General features: G+C 39.6%; 1 protein-coding gene across 1 annotated transcript in view; it reads left to right on the top strand.

Annotated features, from left to right (window-relative positions):
* The window catches only part of LOC126481736 (nitric oxide synthase, salivary gland-like), a gene marked incomplete at its 5' end in the record, with an annotated part of 158,570 nt that overhangs the window by 113,758 nt on the left and 22,288 nt on the right, over window positions 1-22,524 (top strand). Inside the window, one exon of the mRNA XM_050105690.1 lies at window positions 5,619-5,746. Coding sequence (XP_049961647.1) covers window positions 5,619-5,746 — 128 coding nt within the window. The remainder of the gene's footprint in view (window positions 1-5,618; window positions 5,747-22,524) is intronic.

Here is a 22,524-nt window from a genome sequence, read left to right as displayed (position 1 = left end):
CAGATGATTTTTCCTCTTTACTTACTGATCGCTCTTTGTACTTCTCTCGGTATTACTAGATATAAGCACACTGTTCGTTCGTTTACTGGAATTCCTACCTTTGTGTTTGGATTATATTTACTTGTTATCAGAACTTGAGCTACATTAATATAACGATTAGCTACTAGAAGTGACCATCAATGATTTTACTTCTGTGTTTTAAGATTTTTTACACACACACACACACACACACACACACACACACACACACACACAAACAATTTTTAAAACGAGATTCCAAAATCTGTCTTACCTTCATATAGAGAGATGAGACCCGGAGAAGTTGAAAGAACCACAAGCTACGGAGAGTCTGGGGGGAAGCATTATGCAATGACTGATTAAAACAGGAGAAATGAGGAATACAGTAGAAGACAAACGAGTTTATTTGTTGGATGAAATAGTGAAGGCACCAGTGGATGTAATAGGCAAAAAGACAAAGCTTAGTAGATCTCCTTAGATAACACAGGAGATACTTAATTTAACTGATGAAATGAGAAAATATAGAAGTACAACACATGAAGCAGCTGAAAGGGAATACAAACATCCAAAAAAATGAGATTGACAAATTCTGCAAAATGGCTAAGCAGAAATGGCTAGAGGAAAAATATAAGAATTTAAAAGCATGTTTCATCATCATCATCATCATCATCATTTTGATTATGCCTTTCAGCATTCAGTCTGGAGCATAGTCCCCCTTATAAAATTCCTCCATGATCCCCTATTCAGTGCTAACATTGGTGCCTTTTCTGATGTTAAGCTTATTACTTCAAAATCATTCTTAACCGAATCCAGGTACCTTCTCCTTGGTCTGCCCCGACTCCTCCTACCCTCTACTGCTGAACCCATGAGTCTCTTGGGTAACCTTGCTTCTCCAATACGTGTAACATGACCCCACCATCTAAGCCTGTTCGCCCTGACTGCTGCATCTATAGAGTTCATTCACAGTTTTTCTTTGATTTCTTCATTGTGGACACCCTCCTGCCATTGTTCCCATCTACTAGTACCTGCAATCATCCTAGCTACTTTCATATCCGTAACCTCAACCTTGTTGATAAGGTAACCTGAATCTACCCAGCTTTCACTCCCATACAACAAAGTTGGTCAAAAGATTGAACGGTGCACAGATAACTTAGTCTTGGTACTGACTTCTTTCTTGCAGAAGAGAGTAGATCGTAGCTGAGCGCTCACTGCATTAGCTTTGCTACACCTCGCTTCCAGTTCTTTCACTATGTTGCCATCCTGTGAGAGTATGCATCTTAAGTACTTGAAAGCATCCACCTGTTCTAGCTTTGTTCCTTGTATTTGGCATTCAATCCGTTTATATCTCTTTCCCACTGACATTACTTTCGTTTTGGAGATGCTAATCTTCATACCACAGTCCTTACATTTGTGATCTAGCTCTGAAATATTACTTTGCAAACTTTCAATCGAATCTGCCATCACAACTAAGCCATCGGCATATGCAAGACTGCTTATTTTGTGTTCACATATCTTAATCTCACCAAGCCAGTCTATTGTTTTCAACATATGATCCACAAATAATATGAACAACAGTGGAGACAGGTTGCAGCCTTGTCTTACCCCTGAAACTACTCTGAACCATGAACTCAATTTACCGTCAACTCTAACTGCTGCCTGACTATCCATGTAAAGACCTTTAATTGCTTGCAAAAGTTTGCCTCCTATCCCATAATCTCGTAGAACAGACAATAACTTCCTCCTAGGAACCCGGTCATATGCCTTTTCTAGATCTGTAAAGCATAGATACAGTTCCCTGTTCCACTCATAGCACTTCTCCATTATTTGCCATAAGCTAAAGATCTGGTCCTGACAACCTCCAAGAGGCCTAAACCCACACTGATTTTCATCCAATTGGTCCTCAACTAATACTTGCACTTTCCTTTCAACAATACCTGAGAAGATTTTACCCACAACGCTGATTAAAGAGATACCTCTGTAGTTGTTACAATCTTTTCTGTTTCCATGTTAAGCATGTTTCACTAGGGGAAAAATTAAAAAGGTCTTTGGAGAAAAGAGAAGCACTGTATGAACATCAAGAGCTCACATGAAAAATGAATTCTAAACAGTGAAGGGAAAGCTGAAAGATGGAAGAAGTATACAGTGGGTCGATACAAAGGGAGATGAAATAGAAAGCAATATTATAGAAATGGAAGACGATATACATGAAGATGACATGGGAGATATGGTTCTGCAAGAAGAAACTGACCGAGCACTGAAAAGATCTACATTGAAACAAGGCCCAGGAAGTCAACGACATTCCGCCTGAACTACTGACGGCCTTGGAAGAGCCAGCCATGACAAAACTCTTCCATCTGGTGTGCAGGTTGTATGAGGAAGGCAAAATATCCCCAGATTTCAAAAGTAATGTAATAATTCCATTTCGAAGGAAAGCAAGTGCTGACAGACTGTATGAATATTACTGAACTATCAGTACAATACGTTATGGTTGCAATACACAAACACACATTCTTTACAGAAAAATGGAAAAGCTGGCAGAAGTCAACCTCAGGAAAGATCAGTTTGTATTCCAGAGAAATGTACCAATACTCAAGGCAGTACTGACCCTATGACTTATCTTAGAAGACAGATTAAAGAAAGGCATACCTACATTTATAGCATTTGTAGACTTAAGAGATATCTTTTGACAGTGTGGACTGGAATACTTTCTTTCAAATTATGAAGGCAGCAGAGGTAAAATACAGGGGGCAAAAGGCTGTTTACAACTTGTGCAGAAACCAGACACCAATTATATGAGTCAAGGGTCATGAAAGGGAAGCAGTGGTTGAGAACGGAGAGAGACAGGGTTGTAGCCTATTGCTGATGTTATTTGATCTGTACACTGAGCAAGCAGTAAAGGAAACAAAAGAAAAATTTTGAAGTAGGAATTAAAGTTCAGGGAGAAAGAGTGAAAACTTTGAGGTCTGCCGATGACATTATAATACTTTCAGAGACAGCAAAGCACTAGGATGAGCAGCTGAATGGAATGTTCACTGCCTTGAAACAAGGATATATGATGAACATCAACAAAATCAAAACAAGGATAACAGAACACAGTCTAATTAAATCAGACGATTCTGAGATAATTAGATTAGAAAATGAGGTGCTTGAAGTAGAAGATGATTTCTGATATTTGGGTGCAAAATAACTAATGATGGCAAAAGTAGAGAGGACATGAAATGTAGACTGGCAACAGTAAGAAACATGTTTCTGAAGAAAACAAAATTGTTAACATTTAATATAGATTGAAGTGTTTGGAAGTATTTTCTGAAAGTATTTGTATGGTGTGTAGCTGTGTGTGCAAGTGAAACATGGACAATAAACAGTTTACACAAGAAGAGAATAGAAACTTTTGAAATGTGGTGCTACAGAAGTATGCTGAAGATTAGATGGGTAGGCTCACATAACTAATGAGAGGATACTGAACAGAACTTGGAGGAAAAGAAATTTGTGGCACCATCTTACCAGAGGAATGGACCACTTTATGGGGCACATTCTGAGACGTCAAGGAATCACCAATTTCTACTGGACGAAAAAGTCTGGGGTAAACACTGTAAAGGAGGACCAAGAGATGAATACTAAGCAGGTTCAGAAGTATGTGAGTTGTGGTAGTTACTCGGAGATGAAGAGGCTTGCACACAAGAGAGTAACATGAAGAGCTGCATCAAACCAGTCTTCTGTTTTCATTCGGAAGATCACAACAACAACATATACATTTGGTACTACTATACCTTCCCTGTACTTTTCCCTAAAGCACTTTGCATATGGTTTCAAAGTGGAATCCTGCTTTGCATATTTATATATCATTTTCTGATTTTGCATATTATCCACACATTTGACTTTTCATTAATTTCCATTCTCTTAAACAGGGTATTTCATATACTTAGTTTTCTTATAAAAGAAAGTACTTTCTGTCAGGAAGTAAGTGAATAATGTTGTAGCACAAAAACAGAAAGAACATTGGAGAAATGTGCAAGATTGAGGCAATAGCTACAAACCAGTTTTATATGGGAAAATAAAGGTCATCAGAACTGTATTTTGGAAAGATGGGTTCCATTTGTGATCTAGACATCCTGATTAAACACTTCTTAGTTTCACAAAATTAACTGAGATGGTTTCTATGATAAGGTCAAATCAAATTTCTTTCCCCATATGTCTACAAGTGAGCCGCTCTACTGTCTGTAATGAAATCTATGTTAAATATAAGCTAAAATAAAACTATTTGCTCCTTCAGTAACTGCATTTTTGAGAGTTACCATCATTGACAGTTCTTTCCCAGACAAAGACTTGAGTTATTGTATACCACCCTCTTTATGTTACCAGCTTATGAATGATAATGTCAGCAGCCTTTGCAGACTGTTTAGCCTTCACAGACTGTGCACTGTTAAATGGGGCATTAAACAATACACTCCAGAAGATAGAATTACAAACTCATCTAGAATCACAAACTCACCTATTTGCTTCTACAGATACTATGTACAGGGCCTACAGTCTGATTTAACTTAAAAATTCTTACATTATTGCTTTGAGTTTCTAGATTATAATCTGTAAACACTCTCCTGTATCTTCAGTTTCCCAAAAATTTGTAATACTTTTTGAAACAATAAAAAAACAGTGGGAGAGTGAATTGAGGATCTTGATAATGATAACTGATTATTGGATATTATCAGTAGTTTTCAGTGACATCCATCACAATGAGCCATAGAATATTCTGTCACCAATAGTGTTTGTAGATTGTAATATGATTTTTTTTTAAGACAGAGAGGCAATGTAAATGCTTGAGGTTGACCCATCAACAACAAACACAAAGCTTGGACCACTGCCTCTTTAGAATGAAGAGCTGGACTTGCCTATGATGATCTGCTCTTGGCCACCTTATTCTGCATATGCCTTACACGAATATTCTTCAACTGTTGTTTATGGTAATCTCTGCTGAAGTGAAATCAATTCAACCTCTATACCTATTTTCTTTCTTGCAGTTCCAAATATCTTTGTTTTTTGCCTGCCTGCTAAGACTAAATAGTTGAAGTTTGAAGCTATGTCTAAAAAATACTACCCACATTAAAATACCACTTCTTTTAAATATGACCCTTTTACTCATATATTTTGTAGTTCCTCATAATGATAAAATACGCCATCTCTTGAGAATTTTGTGTAACACACTCCACTTAGTAACAGATCCAAAAAATACTTTATTAACCTGGCACATAAAAACAGCTACAACTGTTGACAATAACAGGTTTTAAAGTAGTTAAGTGTCAATAATTGCACTAATACAGAGTCTTTATGAAACTATGTATAAGTTAGCTTTTAATGAAAAATATAATAAGAATAACTTTCTAGTTACTTAAATTATAATGTAACAAGAAACAAAATCTACACTAATTTATCACAGTCTTTTGTAAATACTTTAAAAATATATTTCTTAATTAGCACATTTCAATTTCTGCAGAGATACACTAGGCTTTTATTTCTTTCTCTGGCAGGCAAAATGAAAAAGACTGGGAATTCAGCCCCCTTAAAAATCATTTCTGTTACTGAAATGTTTTACTTTTTTACAGTGCACCAAATTTTCATATGCCAAAAGAAAACACCAAGCCTGTTATCATGGTTGGACCAGGCACAGGAATTGCTCCTTTTAGAGGATTTTGGCAGCAGCGAATGGCAGAACTACAAGCATCTCAGAAAGGTTGGTCAATTGGTTTATCTACCTGTTTTCAATTAATGCATCACATTACACAAAATGTGCCACTGGCTTATAACTTATTTGTCAACACTGTCAACTGAAAAGGTGCCAATTTCAACATGAATTAAAAATATAATTGGCAGTTATCACAGTTTTTGCGCTTTTCATTGGGTGAACTTAGATGTTAACAATACAATCAAATTTTTTCTAACTATTACTCAGTGAACAAATCACCTTTGGTGTAACTTCAATTGTGATACCTGTTCGAGTCAACCTATGGCTGTTACCCTACACACAATACACATCGAATGAAAGGTACTGAGTAATGCTCATCAATCTAAGGCTCTTTCTAGGTAGTGTTAACAGAGGAGACCAGTAAAACCTCGATTCTTTAAAGAATCAAACTCCCATGTATAAAACATCTTCAATTGTCTGATTACTTTATAAACGAGTTAAAGTGTTAAATATTTGACATTATGGATGTAGCAAGAAATTTTTTTGAAAAGGACAGATATTATATTTAATGTTTGTTTCGAACTGCTTAAGTGCCCTTATTTCAAATACTGGATGAATGGAGTTCAGGTAATTTGCCCACCATAAGATGAGGTGCCTCATGACATATACACAGTTTGTTGCAGAAATACTTGTCTCCCAGTGTCTACATTTTAGCATAAGATTGTCCTTCTTAAGGAGTAGATTATGGCAGAATTTTAAATTTGGTTTATAGTTACATGAAACACTGAAAATCAAATTTTGATTGCCAGTGGTGGCCATTAGACAGGCAACCTGCATAATGGACCATCAACCATTAACCACGAATCGTGTTAGCCCTTTAATTAAATAGATAGAGATGAAAACAGCAGAAAATTTTGTCACATATTTGTTTAATAAGTGCAGGGGCATCACAGAGATGCTGAACAAATTACAGTGAGAAGTGTTGGGTATCCTGTGGAAGTTTAATGTTACCATTCCAACAGTGTGTGTTCCAAGATGTGGCAGGCAGCATATTATTTTCATAATCATCTTACAAATTAACCATAATGGGAAAATCAGAGAAATCTGAGCTCTTATCGAAGCCTACCAATAGTAATTCTTCCTGGACACCATCCATGTATGGAACAGGAAAGGGGGAATGTGATAGCACCACCAGAAGTACTATCCACTAAGCCTGGCAAAGTGGCTTGAGGATTAAATGTGTACATAAACAAGCTTGACACTTTTTTTTTTTTTTTTTTTTTTATATATACAGTATATGGCCAAACAGTACAATATTCACAACTTACCATTTTATTTCTCAAGTCTTGTTAACCTGAATCCCAAACGTTAACTGACTACACAAAATTCTACTGTTATTTTTTTTTTACAATGGTAGGCAACAAAGTAAAATGAATGTATTGCCAAGTTGACAGAAAAAAGGATATTGCATGCATTTTAATTGCAACATTTCTTCAGTCATATTGTAAGCAGGTTTATCCATCAGTAAATACCAGCATGCATACCAGGCACAGCCAAGATATTGAATGTGCTTACAACTGGTTCAAACAAACAGTTTAATCTCATGTTATGCAATTTCAAATGAACATAAATGGCCTGCTGGTACCAAAAATAGCTATTCTTGATTGCATATTGAATGAAACACAATATACAATATTCTTTGGGCTCAATCTGGGTAACATGAACAAAGAGTTAACAAAAAGATAAACAGCAAGCTCCATTTAGCTTGTTTTGTGCTTAGGAGTAATTCTCACTGGACTGAGACCAGAATGATGGCTTAATTTCCATACTTTTGCCCCATGTTGTCTTACGGAATTATCTTCAAAGGCAGTGGAGTGAAAGGAAACAAATGTAGCAAAATGGTGCAGTAATAACACTTCATAAAATATGTACCCAAACATTCTGCAGAGATCTGTTAAAAACCTTTGTGTCCTTACACCCATTTTCCAATACATTAACTGTTTACTGGTACTTGTTAATAATATAAATGTTTCATCTGAATTAAGAATTACACAACCACAACACATGACAAGATAGCAATTTGTATGTAGACTTTACCTCTTTGTCTATGATTCAGAGCAGTTTTTTGTGTTCTGCTGCATAGATTTTAAACCACTGCATAATGCAATATACTAAGAAACATTGAGAATTCAAAATTAAAGATAAGTCATTCTTGTACATATGGTAAATATGTATGTCCCATTGTATCAGTTAATAGGGTTTCTTTCTGTTCCACTCACATACTATGCATGCTGTAATTAATCTAATCTTGTCCTCATGATTGCTATGTGAGTGATACACAGGGGGGTTGTAGTATATTCATAAAGTTACCAATTAAAGCCAGTTCTTGAAACTTTGTACGTAGGTTTACATCTATCTTCAGCAGTCTACCAGTTCGGTTCCCTCAGCATCTCTGTGACACTCAACCATGAGTCAAACAAACCTGTGACTATTCATACTGCCTTTATCTGTATACAGTCAATATCCCCTATTAGTCGTATTTGGTACAGGTCTCGCACAGTTGAGCAGTATTCTAGACTGAGTCACATAAGCGATTTGTAAGCAGCCTCCTTTGTACACTGATTGTAATTTGCCAGTATTCTACCAATAAACTGAAGTCTACCACCTGCTTTATGCATGACTGAGCCTATGTGAGCGTTCCATCCCATATACCTGCAAAGCATTACACACAGCAATTTGTATGAGTTGGCTGATTCCAGCTGTGACTCAATAATATTATAGTCACAAGATACTATATTTTTATGTTATGTGCATAATTTTATATTTCTGAACATTTAGAGTAAGTTGCCAATCTTTGCACCACTCTCAAATCTTATCAAGGTCTCAAGGAATATTTACTCAGCTTCTTTCAGACAGTACTTCACTATGGATAACTGTGTCACCTGCAAAAAGTCTGAGGTTATCATTAATATTGTCCGCAAGGTCATTAACATGCAAATGAACAGCAAGGGTTCCAGCACGCTTCCATGGGTACACCCAAAGGTATTTCTACATCTGACGATGACTCTCCAACGATCATAATATGCAGTGTCCCCACTGCAATATCCTCGCTCCAGTCAAAAATTTCACTTGATACTCCATATGGTCATACTTTTGACAATAAGTGTTTATGTTGCTCTCAGTGAAATGCTTTTTGGAAATCAAGGAATATTGCATCCACTTGACTGCCTTGATTCAAAGCTTTCAGTAAGTCATGTGAGAAAAGTGCGAAATGGGTGTCACATGATTGATGTTTTTGGAATCCATGCTTATTGGCAATGGAGGAGGTTATTCTGTTCGAGATTCCTCATTAAGTTTGAGCTCAGAATATTTTCTAAGAGCCCACAACAAATCAATGTCAAGGATATTGTACAGCAGTTTATGGATAACTAGCCCCTCTCGTGAACAGGTGTGACCTGTGATTTCTTCCCATTACAGGGCATGGTTTTTTGTCCAAGGGATCTACAATATATTATAGTTAGAAGAGGGGCTAACTCAGTAAAAATTCAGTATGGAATCTGATTGGGATTCCATCAGGCCCTGGAGCTTTGTTCCATTTTAATGATTTCAACTGCTTCTGAACACTAATGACACTAACAGTGATTTCACTCATCTTTTCAGTGGTACAAGAATTAAAAACGCATAGCTTTCATGTTATATTTACTATCCATCAGGTGTGATCAAAAAGTTAACAGGAAATTTTTTTCAGGTATCTTTAGTTATTCATTAACATCAACTTTGTCCCCTTCAAAGTAATCCTCCACAGATATAATATCAGATGTAATACACTTCGGCCAGCATTTGTTTCCAATTTCGGAAGCACATCTGGAACTCATTTTTCATTATGGTGTTCAGCTCTTTAAGTAATTCTGTTTTTCTCTCACCTTGAGAATACAAAGAGGTCACAGGGAGCCATGTCCAGCGAATACGGTAGCTAAGGCAGCATAATGGTTTTGGCCTAAGAATTACAATCAACCACTGAGGTGTGAGGGGGAGCATTATTGTGATGTCATTTCCATGTGAAATTTCATCACAGTGTGGTCGTTTTCATTGGATTTCTTCACGCAAATTGTGCATAGCTCCCAGGCAGTATTCCTTATTGGCCATACATCCATAAGTGAGGAACTCATGATGCACTCATTGCAATCAACGAAAGCAGTGAGAAGAAACTTCACATGTGATGGAATTTGTTGAATTCATCTACCTACACAGATACTCTGCAAATCACATTTAAGTGGCTGGCAGAGGGTTCATCAAACCATCTTCACAATTCTCTATTATTCCAAACTCGTATAACGAGTGGAAAGAATGAACATCTATATCTTCCTGTACGACCTCTGATTTCCCTTATTTTATCATGGTGATCGTTTCCCCCTTTGCAGATCGGTGTCAACAAAATATTTTCGCATTCGGAGGAGAAAGTGGGTGATTAGAATTTCGTGAGAAGATACCATCACAACGAAGAATGCCTTTATTTTAACAATGTCCAGCCCAAATCCTGTATCTGTGACACTGTCTCCCATATTTCGCGATAATAAAAACGTGCTGCCCATCTTTGAACTTTTTCGATGTACTCCGTCAATGCTATCTGGTAAGGATCCCACACCACGCAACAGTATTCTAAAACAAGACGGACAAGCGTAGTGTTGGCAGTTTCCTTAGTAGATCTGTTACATTTTCTAAGTTTCCTGCCAATAAAATGCTGTCTTTGCGTAGCCTTCCCCACAACATTTTCTATGTGTTGCTTCCAATTTAAGTTATTCATAATTGTAGTTCCTAGGTATTTACTTGAATTTACAGCCTTTAGATTTATCGCGTAACCAAAGTTTAGCAGATTCTTTTTAGCACCCATTTGGATGACCTCACACTTTTCATTCTTTCTTTGGTCTTGGATTTTCAGACGATTTCCATTGTAAAAGACTGAGCCCTGGTTTCAATGTAATACCAACATACCCATTTTTCAGCACCTGTTATAATCTTCTTCAGAAGGGCTGGATTATTGTTGTCTTCATTCAGCAATTCCTGGGCGGCTCCCCTCATAGGAGGTTTGAGTCCTCCCTCAGGCATTGGGGTGTGTCATGCTTAGCAGAAGTTAGTTTAAGTTAGATTAAGTAGTGTGTAAGCTTAGGGACCCATGACCTCAGCAGTTTGGTCCCATAAGACCTTACCACAAATTTCCAATTCTTGGGTGACATCTATGTGACATTGGTTTTGGTCAAAGTTCAACAATTTCAGAACAAAATTTGCTGCTATATATTTTATGCCCAGACCACCTGAAAAAATTTCTTGACGTGAGCCAAAAGATATGCCGAAATCATTTGCAAACTCTCTGATGGTGATTCACTGATTTTCCCGAACGATTTCCTTTACTTCTTGCACATTTTCATCGGTAATTGACATGCTAGGGTGTCCAGGACAGTCATGATCTCTAGTATCTTCTTGACCCTCTTCAAAACAATTATACAACTCATAAACTTTCTTTTTAGTCATAGCAGATCCACCGTAAGCCACAGTCAATATTTTGAATGTGGTTCTGCTCTACATTCCATTTTTCAAGCAAAATTTAAAGCGAATTCTTTGATCCATTTGTTTCATTAACAAAAATTCGCTGAGCACTCAAAACCTCGTGTAACCTTTTTGGACTGTCAACAATAAACTAAATATTCAAAACAGCTGAAAATGCAAACATACACCAGGAACATCCGTAACAGCAACATACATTTTTTGTTTTGTTTTGAAAATTGGATGTAAACAGCCTGCGAAATTAACAAATTTCCTTTAATTTTTGGTCACATCTCATCTACAGTTTAATAGTTGTTAATCATTAATACTACTCTTTAACACATCAGAGGTGGCAGAATGGAGCACTGCTTCATATTAGGTTGGTGTAGAAGTTCGTAGTGTTTCTGTTTTGCATGTTGCTATACCAGTTGCTATAGGTTTACTTATCGACTGTCATTTTTATTTGTAGTTCACTGCTGCTATTGTCATTTTGTCACCTGGAGATAGTGACTTGAGCTATGGGTGCTAGAAGTTGGAGTGTCAAGTCGAGAAATCAGAACATTTCTGGCATTCTTCTTTTCAGTTCAGTAGAGGGGTGACAGCAGTGCAGGCAGCCAGAAATATGGGGATAATGTCACTGGACAGAGCAAGCCAAGGAAATGGTTTTCTTGTATTAAGGAGGATCATTTTGACACTAATGACCCTCCACATTCAGGAAGACTTCTGCAATTATTATACTCTAGAACTGGAAAATGTGATGAACTGTGATCATTCCACCATCATGCGACATCTGCATGTAATGGGGAAGATACAAAAATCAGGTGTTTGGGTACCGATGCTCTCAGCCAAAATCACTATAGGGTTGCTGCTTATTCTGTTTGTAGGAAGAATGATTGTTTATATTCCTATGCATATACTGTTATTAATTTCAACAATATGGAAAGGATATACAGCTACTCACCACATAGAGGAGCTGTTGCATCACAGGCACAATGAAAAAGAATGCCAGAAATATTTCGTCTTCTGGACAAATTCATTCTTCAGAACTACAAATTCACACAAGAACATCTCACAAACACATGGCCACTGTGTCTCCAGGCACTAAGGCCTGACTCCAGCTGCACCTGAACTGAGTTACCAAGTAACAATCTAACTGGGAAGTGTGCAGGGATATGCAGGAGAAGGTGTAGCACTGGGACACTTTGCTGGCAGGGTCGTAGAAAGCAAGAGGGGGGAATGGGAGAAGGGAGGAATAGAGAAGAGGAAAGGACTATGTAGGTGAGTTGGTGGAAAAAAAGGCATCTGTAGTTTTTACATATCTAGACTGAAGTGGCGAGTGAAAATTTGTGCCGAGGCCGGGAATCGAACCTGGGTCTCCTGCTTACTATTCAATGTGCATTATCCACTAAGCCACCTTGACACAGCGGTTCATATAACTGCACAGATTATCGTGTCACCCTCCTTGATCCAAATTCTCACTGCCACCCCACTGTTTTAAATTCCCCCTTGCATGCAAACACAATTGCCGAGGCTCTCCATGTTCTGCAATAGTACCTTAGAATTGAACGTAAATGGCGGATAAAGCCTGAAATCCAAATGGAATGACACAATTTCAGACTTTACCGGTCTCATACAGATATGATTTCATGTATATAGCCTAAAGTGGCGAGTGAAAATTTGTACCAAGGCCGGGAATCACACCTGGGTTTCCTGCTTACAAGGCAGGTGTGTTAGCCACAAGGCAGGAATGTTAGCCACTAAACCACCCTGGCACCCCTCCCTTCTTGATTCAAATTCTCACTGCCACCCCAGTCTACTTTAAATTCCCCCTTACACATGAACAGAATTTCTGAGGTTCTCCATGTTCTGGAACAGCACCTCAGTATTGAATGTAAATAGGGGATCCAACCTGAAACCCAGGCGCAGGTACTTATACAAATGAAATGACACAATTTCAGAGACTTTAGTGGATGGTACTGTCATGAGAGGAGTGCTCCTTTGTGGCCAGACAGTGGGTGTGTGGGGGATGGTGGGTGTGTTTCTGAGCAAGGTATGGAGGATAGTTACAGTCTGTGAAGGCTTGATTTGACATCCTTGGCATATTTGGAGACTGGTTGCTTATCACTACAGATGCAACAGCCGTGGATCGCTGGAATGTATGGACGCTTTTTGGTGAGGAATGGTGGTAGTTGGTGAAGTGGAAATGTTGCTGGTGGGGGCCAGGTTTGATGTGGACAGAGGTACCAATGAAGCCGATCTTGGAGTGGAGGTCGACGTTGAAGAAGGTAGCTTGTTGGGCTGAGAAGGTTCAGATGAAGTAAATAGGGGATAAGGTATTGAGGTTCTGGAGGAATGTGGACAGGATGTTATCACCTTTGGTCCAGATCATGAAAATGTCATCAATGGATCTGAATCAGGATGGTGCCATGAATGTGCCTTCTGCTGCATCTGAGATTTGTTTGTACATAAAATAATTGTGGTTGAGGATACAGTTGGCCATTGTGACCAGGACGGAGGTTGTAGGTCCGGAGTCAGTTGGATGTTGGGAATTGTACTGTTCACTACAGGCAAAGCCATGAGCACTGGGGATGTTAATGTAATGGGAGGTAGAATCAATAGTGATGAGCATGGCACCAGGCAATATAGGAATAGGAACTGTGGAAAATCGGTATAGGAAATGGTTGGTGTCTATTATGTAGGAGGGGTAGATTACTGATAATAGGATGGAGACTTGCTTTGTGGGAGCACACAAAGAGCCACAATGGGGCATCCTGGGTGGTTAGGTTTATGTACTTTAAGAAAGTTGTGCAAGGGAGGAGTGCAAAGAATGGTGGGGGATGGAAAGAGACAGACTCAGGGGAAAGATTCCGGGATGGACAGAAGGATTAGAGGAGGGACTGGAGATTTTTCTGGATTTCTGGTATTCAGTCTCTGTAGCAGAGCTTGTAGGTGGACACATCTGATGGCTGGCAGAGTTTCTCTACAAGGTAATCCCTGCAGTTCATAAGTACAGTGGTAGCGCCTTTGTTGGCAGGTAGAATTATATGTTCAGAATCAGTTTTTAGGTGGGTGATTGTGGTTCTTCCTGCAGATGTGAGGTTGGTTTCCATTTGAGGGATTTGGGGAATGATGGTGAAGCAAGGCTCGAGGTTTGGATATCCTAGACAGTTAACAGTGGGTGATTTGGGAGGAATGGGGATGGATCACAGTTGGATGAAAGAGTAAACTGAGTCAGAGTAGGGTTAGTATTGGTTCTGTATTGAGTTTGATTGGCACAGTTAATGGCAAAAAGAGTGTTACCACATTAGGGACAAGGAGAAGGTCTTTGAAAAGCACAGTGTGACTGAATTTGGGAGTGGGTCAAAAGGTACGGCCATTGAAAAGGACTGTTACTTCTGTGGTACTGAGGATTTGAGGACAAGTTCATGACTGTGTTGCGGGGCAGTTTAGAATCTGGATTCTGTAGAGTGGCAGGTGGAATTTTTTGAGGGTGTGGATAGATGTAGTAGTTTTGGAAGGCATGGTTTGGTGGCCATGAGAAGATGTGGGGGAGTTTTCATGTATGCTTTTGCAGTGGTGATGGATAATGATAGTCCAACATGTGAGTATAAGGTGAACATATTGGACAATTTTTTTGAGGTGGTATTGTGCATGTTACTCTAGTTCCTGGAGGGCAAGGGTTTTAATCAAGGAAATGGGATGCAGGAATTTAGACTGTAAGGCAGGATGTTTTACAAATGGAGTTGAGTTAGTGCAAGGAGGTTTGGGCCTGATTTATTTGATTTTACAGGACTAAGTTGGCGAGGGCCACGGACTGACTTAATTTGAACAGACAGAGGTCATTCTGGAAGGAGAGGCAGCAGCTGGAGATCAACAATTTTATGATCAGGCCATTTGGGGGAATTCCACATGTTAGACAACACAAGAACAGTATGTGGGACTGGTTTATGGCTAGGGATAGGGATACTTTTTTATACTGGTGCATTTGCAAGGGCCAAGGCTCCAATGTGGAGGATAAAAACACACAAAAATACATAAAATAATGTAACACATCAAGGGAAAGTAGTAATGATGAGAACAACATAAAATTGTCTTTAATATGGGATGAGGTCAAAGTGAAAAAAATAAATAAAAATACAATAGAGTGGGACATGGGTCAGTGGGTGGATATGTGTGAAAGGAGAGGGCAGCAGATGTAATGGCATTAGGTGAGTCAGTAAGATGCTAGCTTGAATAATGGAGTAGGGGAAGGGGGAGTAGGTGTGTGGTGCAACAAAACAGGCCTACACTGATACAGCAAAACACATGAAAATATGCAAGAATGAAGGCAAGTGATTTAATTTGAAGTACCAGAAACAATATCGGTGAGAAGAATGAGAAGCATGAGACACTGCCCCTGTACGCTAAACAGACATGTAGCCATGTGCTGTGTGCAGACAAAACAGTTCATATGGTGATGTATGCACTACAGTTGTCAAAAATAAAACCTAAGAAAGTACACTACGTGATCAAAAGTATCCAGACACATGGCTGAAAATGACTTACAAGTTCGTGGCGCCCTAATGACTTACAAGTTTGTGGCACCCTCCATCGGTAATACTGGAATTCAATATGGTGTTGGCCCACCCTTAGCCTTGATGACGGCTTCCACTCTCACAGGCATACGTTCAATCAGGTGCTGGAAGGTTTCTTGGAGAATGGCAGCCCATTATTCTTGGAGTGCTGCGTTGAGGAGAGGTATCGATGTCGGTCAGTGAGGCCTGGCACGATGTCAGCATTCCAAAACATCCCAAAGGTGTTCTATACAATTCAGGTCAGGACTCTGTGCAGGCCAGTCCATTACAGGGATGTTATTGTCGCATAACCACTCCGCCACAGATCGTGCATTATGAGTAGATGCTCGACCATGTTGAAAGATGCAATCGGCATCCCTGTACTGCTCTTCAATAGTGGGAAGCAAGAAGGTGCTTAAAACATCAATGTAGGCCTATGCTGTAACAGTGCCATTCAGAACAATAAGGGGTGCAAGCCCCCTCCATGAAAAACATGACCACACCATAACATCACCACCTCCGAATTTTGGTGTTGGCACTACAGACGCGGGCAGATGATGTTCACCGGACATTCGCCATACCCACACCCTACCACTGGATCGCTACATAGTGTACTGAGATTTATCACTCCACACAACATTTTTCCACTGCTCAATCATCCAATGTTTACGCTCCTTACACCAAGTGAGGCATCATTTGGCATTTCCCGGCGTGATGTGTGGCTTACAAGCAGCCACTCGATCATGAAATCCAAGTTTTCTCACTTCCTGCCTATCTGTCATAGCACTTGCAGTCAATCCTGATGCAGTTTGGAATCCCTGTGTGATGGTCTGGATAGATGTCTGCCTATTACACATTAAAACCCTCTTCAACTTACAGCAGTCTCTGTCAGTCAACAGACGAGGTTGGGCTGTACGCTTTTGTGCTGTACGTCTCCCTTCACGTTTCCACAGCACTATCACATCAGAAATAGTGTACCTAGGGACATTTAGGAGTGTGGAAATTTCACATACAGACGTATGACACAAGTGACACCCAATCACCCGACCACGTTCAAAGTCTGTGAGTTCTGCAGAGTACCCCATTTTGCTCTCTCACGATGTCTAATGGCTACTGAGATTGCTGATATGGAGTACCTGGCAGTAGGTGGCAGCACAATGCACCTATTATGAAAAACGAGAGGTGTAGAGGCAGAAAAGGGCCAACGGCCTTGCTGCAGTGGTAAGACTGGTTCCTGTCAGATCACCGAAGTTAAGCGCTGTCAGGCTGGGCTAGCACTTGGATGGGTGACCATTTGGTCTGCCGAGCACTGTTGGCAAGCGGGGTGCACTCAGCCTTTGTGAGGCAAACTGAGGAGCTACTTGATTGAAAAGTAGCGGCTCCGATCTCGGAAACTGACATACCGCCGGGAGAGCGGTGTGCTGACTACATGCCCCTCCGTATCTGCATCCAGTGACACCTATGAGCTGAGGATCACACAGCGGCCAGTCAGTACCGTTGGGCCTTCATGGCCTATTCGGGAGGAGTTTAGTTTAGTTTTTACAGGCAGGAAAGGAGAGTCACTGAGAAGAGTAATGTGACAGAGAATAGGACTACCTGTACACAACCATCCCCAATGGTCATGGCCTTACTGCTACTGAACACTACATTTTCTAATGTCCAACTGACTCCATACCTGCAATTTCCTTCTCGGTCATTGTGGTCAATGTTATCCTCACAGACAGCAACTTCTCCTTTGAAGGAATCAACTACAAACAAATTTGTGGTACAGCAATGGGTACCCGCATGGCACCATCCTATGCTAACTTATTCATGAGCCATTCAGAGGAATCCTTCTGAACAATGCAGAATCCCAAACTCCTCATCTGATTCAAGCTATTGACAACAAATTCATGGTTTGGACTGAGGGTGGAGACACCCGATCCACATTTGTCCAGAACTTCAACACTTTCACCCTATTCACTTCACCTTATTCTCTTTGCTAAAAAAGCCACCTTCCTTGATGTTGACCTCCACCTCAAGGTTGGCTACATTGGTACCTCCATTTCAACAGATACCATTCATTGCACACCAAGAAGTCTCTTCCATACCTGGATGGTCAGTGTATCTGTAGTGACAAACAGTCTGCATACAAATAAACCAAGGGTCTCACTGACATCTTTACAGACCGTAATTACCTCAAAACTTGTCCAGTAAATACATCTCATTTGACTTTCTCACCAGTCACCTATCAGCCTTCACATACAATACTAACTGTCTGGCCACAAAAGGGCATTCCTCCTGTGACTCGGTGCCACCAAGGACTGGAGCAACGGAGTTACATTCTCTGCTAGTGTTTCAATTACCTCTCATTGTGCCCTGAAATGAGAAATATCCTCCCCAGCCCTCTCACAGTGGTATTCTGCCATACATCCAACCTATGCAATATCCTTCTCCATCCTGTTCCCAAATGCTTGCTGGAATAACATTGCCACAGGCAGAGCTTGAGTAGTATGCATTTCTGCTGCTAGGCATGTATAGCACAACCAATTTCCAGTTCAGTGCTGTTGACCGGACTTGTCACATTCATTTGCAGTGCCTGTTTTTGCTACTGCTGTTTTGTTCTTGTTTCTTTTTTTTTATGACAGCAAATTTAAGTCAACAATGTGCAGCAGTGAAATTTTGTTTTCTACTTGGTAACAATGTTGCTGAAACTGTTTTAATGTTGAAAACAGAGTATCAAGATGATGCTATGGGAAAAACTCAAGAGTAAGAGTGGTCTGCTTGATTTAAAAATGGCAACATGTTGATTGATGACAAACCTCATTCTGGATGTCCATCAACTGCCCGAATCGACAAAAACAGTGAAAAAATTCGAGAGCTTGTGCTCTCAGACTCTCAACAGACAACTGATCAACTGTCAGACATTAGCGCATTATCTTGGAGCTTGGTTCAGAGAATTTTAGAGGAAGATTTGGGAATTTGTGGCAGACAGGAGACTGGTTCTTCCACTACGACAATTCTCCAGCACACACAGCCCTCTCTCTTAAACCGTTTTTGGTATGGCTCTGCTGCCCCACACACCTTATTCATATGACCAGAGTCTGTGTGACTTTTTCTTATTTCTACACATGTATAGGGGCATGAAAGGATGCTGATCTGACAACACTGAAGAAGTCAAGAGAAAAATGAGGGAGGAGCTGTCGGCCATGACAGCTAACGATGACTACAAAAAAGGTTTCAAATAGTGGAAGCACCGGTGGGACAAATGTATTAGTTGTAATGGGGTATTTTGAGGGGGATAAGGTTGTTTTGTAAAAAATTTGAAAATATATAGCTTTTAAAAAATAATTCCTTTTTTTTTGGGGGGGGGATACCACCTCATATGAGCAAGACCTTCCCCATGTATCTTCCCACTGGCATCTACTCCATTTCTGTCACTAAAATCTCCTACTCCACCAAAGACAGGGTCGCCTGTGAAATAAGCTATGTGATATATCAAATTAGCCACACCCTCTGTGCTACAGTTTGCGTGGGCATAACAATTAACAAGCTGTTTGTCTGCATGAATGGCCACCACCAAACTGCAGCTAGAGACAGCTGGACCACCCAGTTGCTGAACATGCTGCTCAACATGATGTGTTTCAATTTAACAACTGCTTCACACCCTGTATTGTCTTAATTCTTCCCACCACCACCAGTTTTTATGAACTGAGCAGGTGGGCACTCTTCCTACAACATATCCTTAGTTCCCTTCCCCCTATAGCCTCAGCCTTCACTAGTTCCTATCTTCCACATGCTTATCCCATTCCCTGCTTCCACTCCGGTACTACACATGCCATTTGTCCCACCAGCTCACCTACATAGTCTACTCCCCTACCCTCCCTTTCCATGTCCTGGCCTAGCCTCCCAATGCTACACTTAGCTATCCTACCCTGTCGCCACCACATCCATGCACACTCACACTGGTAGCACGAGTATTCTCCCCCACCCCTATGCCACTATCCCTCACTCTCCTTGCACTATGCCTCTTCCTTACCAACCAATCCCCCTCCCTGGAGAAAAGGTGAGGAGTGCCAATCAACAACAACATAACACAGTCATCAGTTCAAAAACCTTTCATTCCAGTCACAAGACAGTTAAGATATTCCACTGAACGTTTTCATGTGGTAATAAAGCAGAATTAATCCAATGGCTGTTTTAAGCACTACAGTGTTTTATGAGGCATGTTCTTATTGGAGGTGGTATGCTGAGACTGACTAAGTCTGCCTGGCTACCTCAATCAATGTTGTTTAAGATATCATGAAGGGAGAGAGCATGTGAGTTGTAAGTGATGAATATTTTCAGAATCCACGTTGATTCCTTGGAAAATGTCAATTTGTTCTAGGTAGGTCATTATATTTGAATTTAGAATAAGTTCTGGAACTCTGCTAACTGTGGAGATGACTAATACAGGATGCTAAATCAATGGACCAATTCTCCTGCTTTATTTGCTCATAGTTAAGATTTGTGCTCATTTTTAAATACAAGCAATAGTATGCTGCTCACAGGATTTGTGGACAGTCATTGTCAACAGTGGAACTTGGTCACCTATAAAATCTTTACAGAATCGGAAGGGGACAGTTGAGTCTCTGGGCTTGCTGAATTAATATCCCACCACAAACACTCAATGAGTTTTTTATTAATTCAGTGAAAGAAATAGGAGACGCAATTATCAAACCAGACATTAGTGCATCAGAGTTACTCTCCCAAAATTGGGGTAGACAGTCACTAAATACAAGCATGGTAACCTTCTCCGAAGTATCGCCTAGATATGTACAAGGGGTCATAAAACAACTGAAATCATCTGATAGCTTAGATATATATGGCATATCATGCAACCTGCTAAAAAAAGTGTGTGACCGCATTCTCTACCCCTTAACCCATTGCATAAACAAGTGCTTACTTGAGGGATATTTTCCTGATGAGTTAAAACTGTCTAGGATCGTCCCAGGATACAAAAAGGGAGATAAAGACTCTCCATCTAGCTACAGGCCTATTTCAATAGTACCCGCATTGTCCAAGGTAATGGAATGCATCATGTACCAACAATTATCATCTCACTTTGAGAATCTAGGAATAATTAATGCTACACAATACGGGTTTAGGAAGAATCTGTCGACCACTGATGCAATCAACACGGTAGTCAGTTACATCCTCAAAGTTTTTGAGAACAAAGGCTTTGCTCAGGTCTCAATCTGTGACCTAAGCAAGGCCTTTGACTGTGTTGAGCACATGCCACTACTAGAGAAACTAGAATTCTACGGCATCAAAGAAAACAGTCTCAGACTATTAAAAGCTTATCTCAACAACCGTAAACAGGTAGTTTGTGTTGATAAGGAAATGTCAAACATAGAAAATGTTAAAGTAGGTGTGCCTCAGGGATCTGTACTGGGGCCCTTCCTGTTTCTGATAATGATCAATGACCTCCCCTCGTTTATTAGATCCACCACTGTATTGTATGCAGATGATACGACTTTTCTCCATAGCGGTAACAATCTTAATGATCTTAAAACGTGTGCTGAAAATACACTCACTCATGCAGCATATTGGTTCAGAGCAAATGGTTTCCTGCTAAATGAAAATAAAACTCAGCAGATAATCTTCACTCTAACAGACAAGCCACTATCTGATGACCCTAGTTCTGTTAAATTCCTGGGAGTTTATTTAGACGAAAAGTTATCCTGAGGCCAACATGTAAACTATGTTAGTAGTAAACTATCTAGTGTAATTTATTTATTAAGACAACTCAGAAATTGTGTACCTGAAACATACATCAGATCATCTTATTTTGCATTTTTCCAGAGTATAATATCCTATGGCATTATCTTGTGGGGTAACTGTAGTCATATACATGACATCCTATTATTGCAGAAGAAAGCCATTAGGATAATTACAAATTCTTCACATAAGGCTCACTGCAAACCCTTATTTACTAAACAAAAAATTATGACTGTAATAAACCTCTATATATACAATGTCTTAATCTTTACGAAGAAGAACCTACAAGATGTGAAACGTAGAGAAAATGTACATTGTTACAACACAAGAAGCATCAAACACATATACACGCCTTACCACAGACTATCAAAATCAATAAATAGCTATGAAGTCACAGGGCACAAGCTATTTAATAAGCTGCCACATGCCATACAGGATCTTCCTGAACATACATTCAAAGAAAGACTGCATGAATGGTTTATTGCCCATCCGTTCTATGGTATCAATGAATTCTTCAACTGTAAAATGCAGTAATCCAACAGATTACCCACTGTACATTTATTGTAATATAAGCTAAAATATTTCAGTAGTCAATACCTTATCACACTGTATTATAAATTGTAACTTCATTTGACGTTGTCAATTGCTGTAATGGCCTAAAGACAATAAAATCTTTATTATTTATTATTATATTTTAGTGACTTGAGCTGCTTTTCAACACCACTAGTACTGATTGCTCTATCATTTTTCCTCCTTAAAAGGTGTGGCTGCTGAATGACAAGAACATTACCTGATTTTATTTTGTGGTGGAACATTTGCATTCTTTGTTTTCTAGTTATTGTGAAGCTTTATAAACAAGAAGTGTTTCTGGAAACTTCATTAAAGCATCTATTTTCATTTCTGAGTGATCAAAGTGTATTATTACAATATTATGAGAAGGAAAGTTGCTACCCACCATATAGCAGATAGGCACAACAAAAAGACTGTCACAAA

Source organism: Schistocerca serialis, chromosome 5 (genome assembly GCF_023864345.2).
Source record: "Schistocerca serialis cubense isolate TAMUIC-IGC-003099 chromosome 5, iqSchSeri2.2, whole genome shotgun sequence".
NCBI classification, from domain to species: Eukaryota; Metazoa; Arthropoda; class Insecta; order Orthoptera; family Acrididae; genus Schistocerca; species Schistocerca serialis.
The sequence above is the reverse complement of the archived record's forward strand: the minus strand, read 5'-3'. Positions and strand labels throughout refer to the sequence as shown.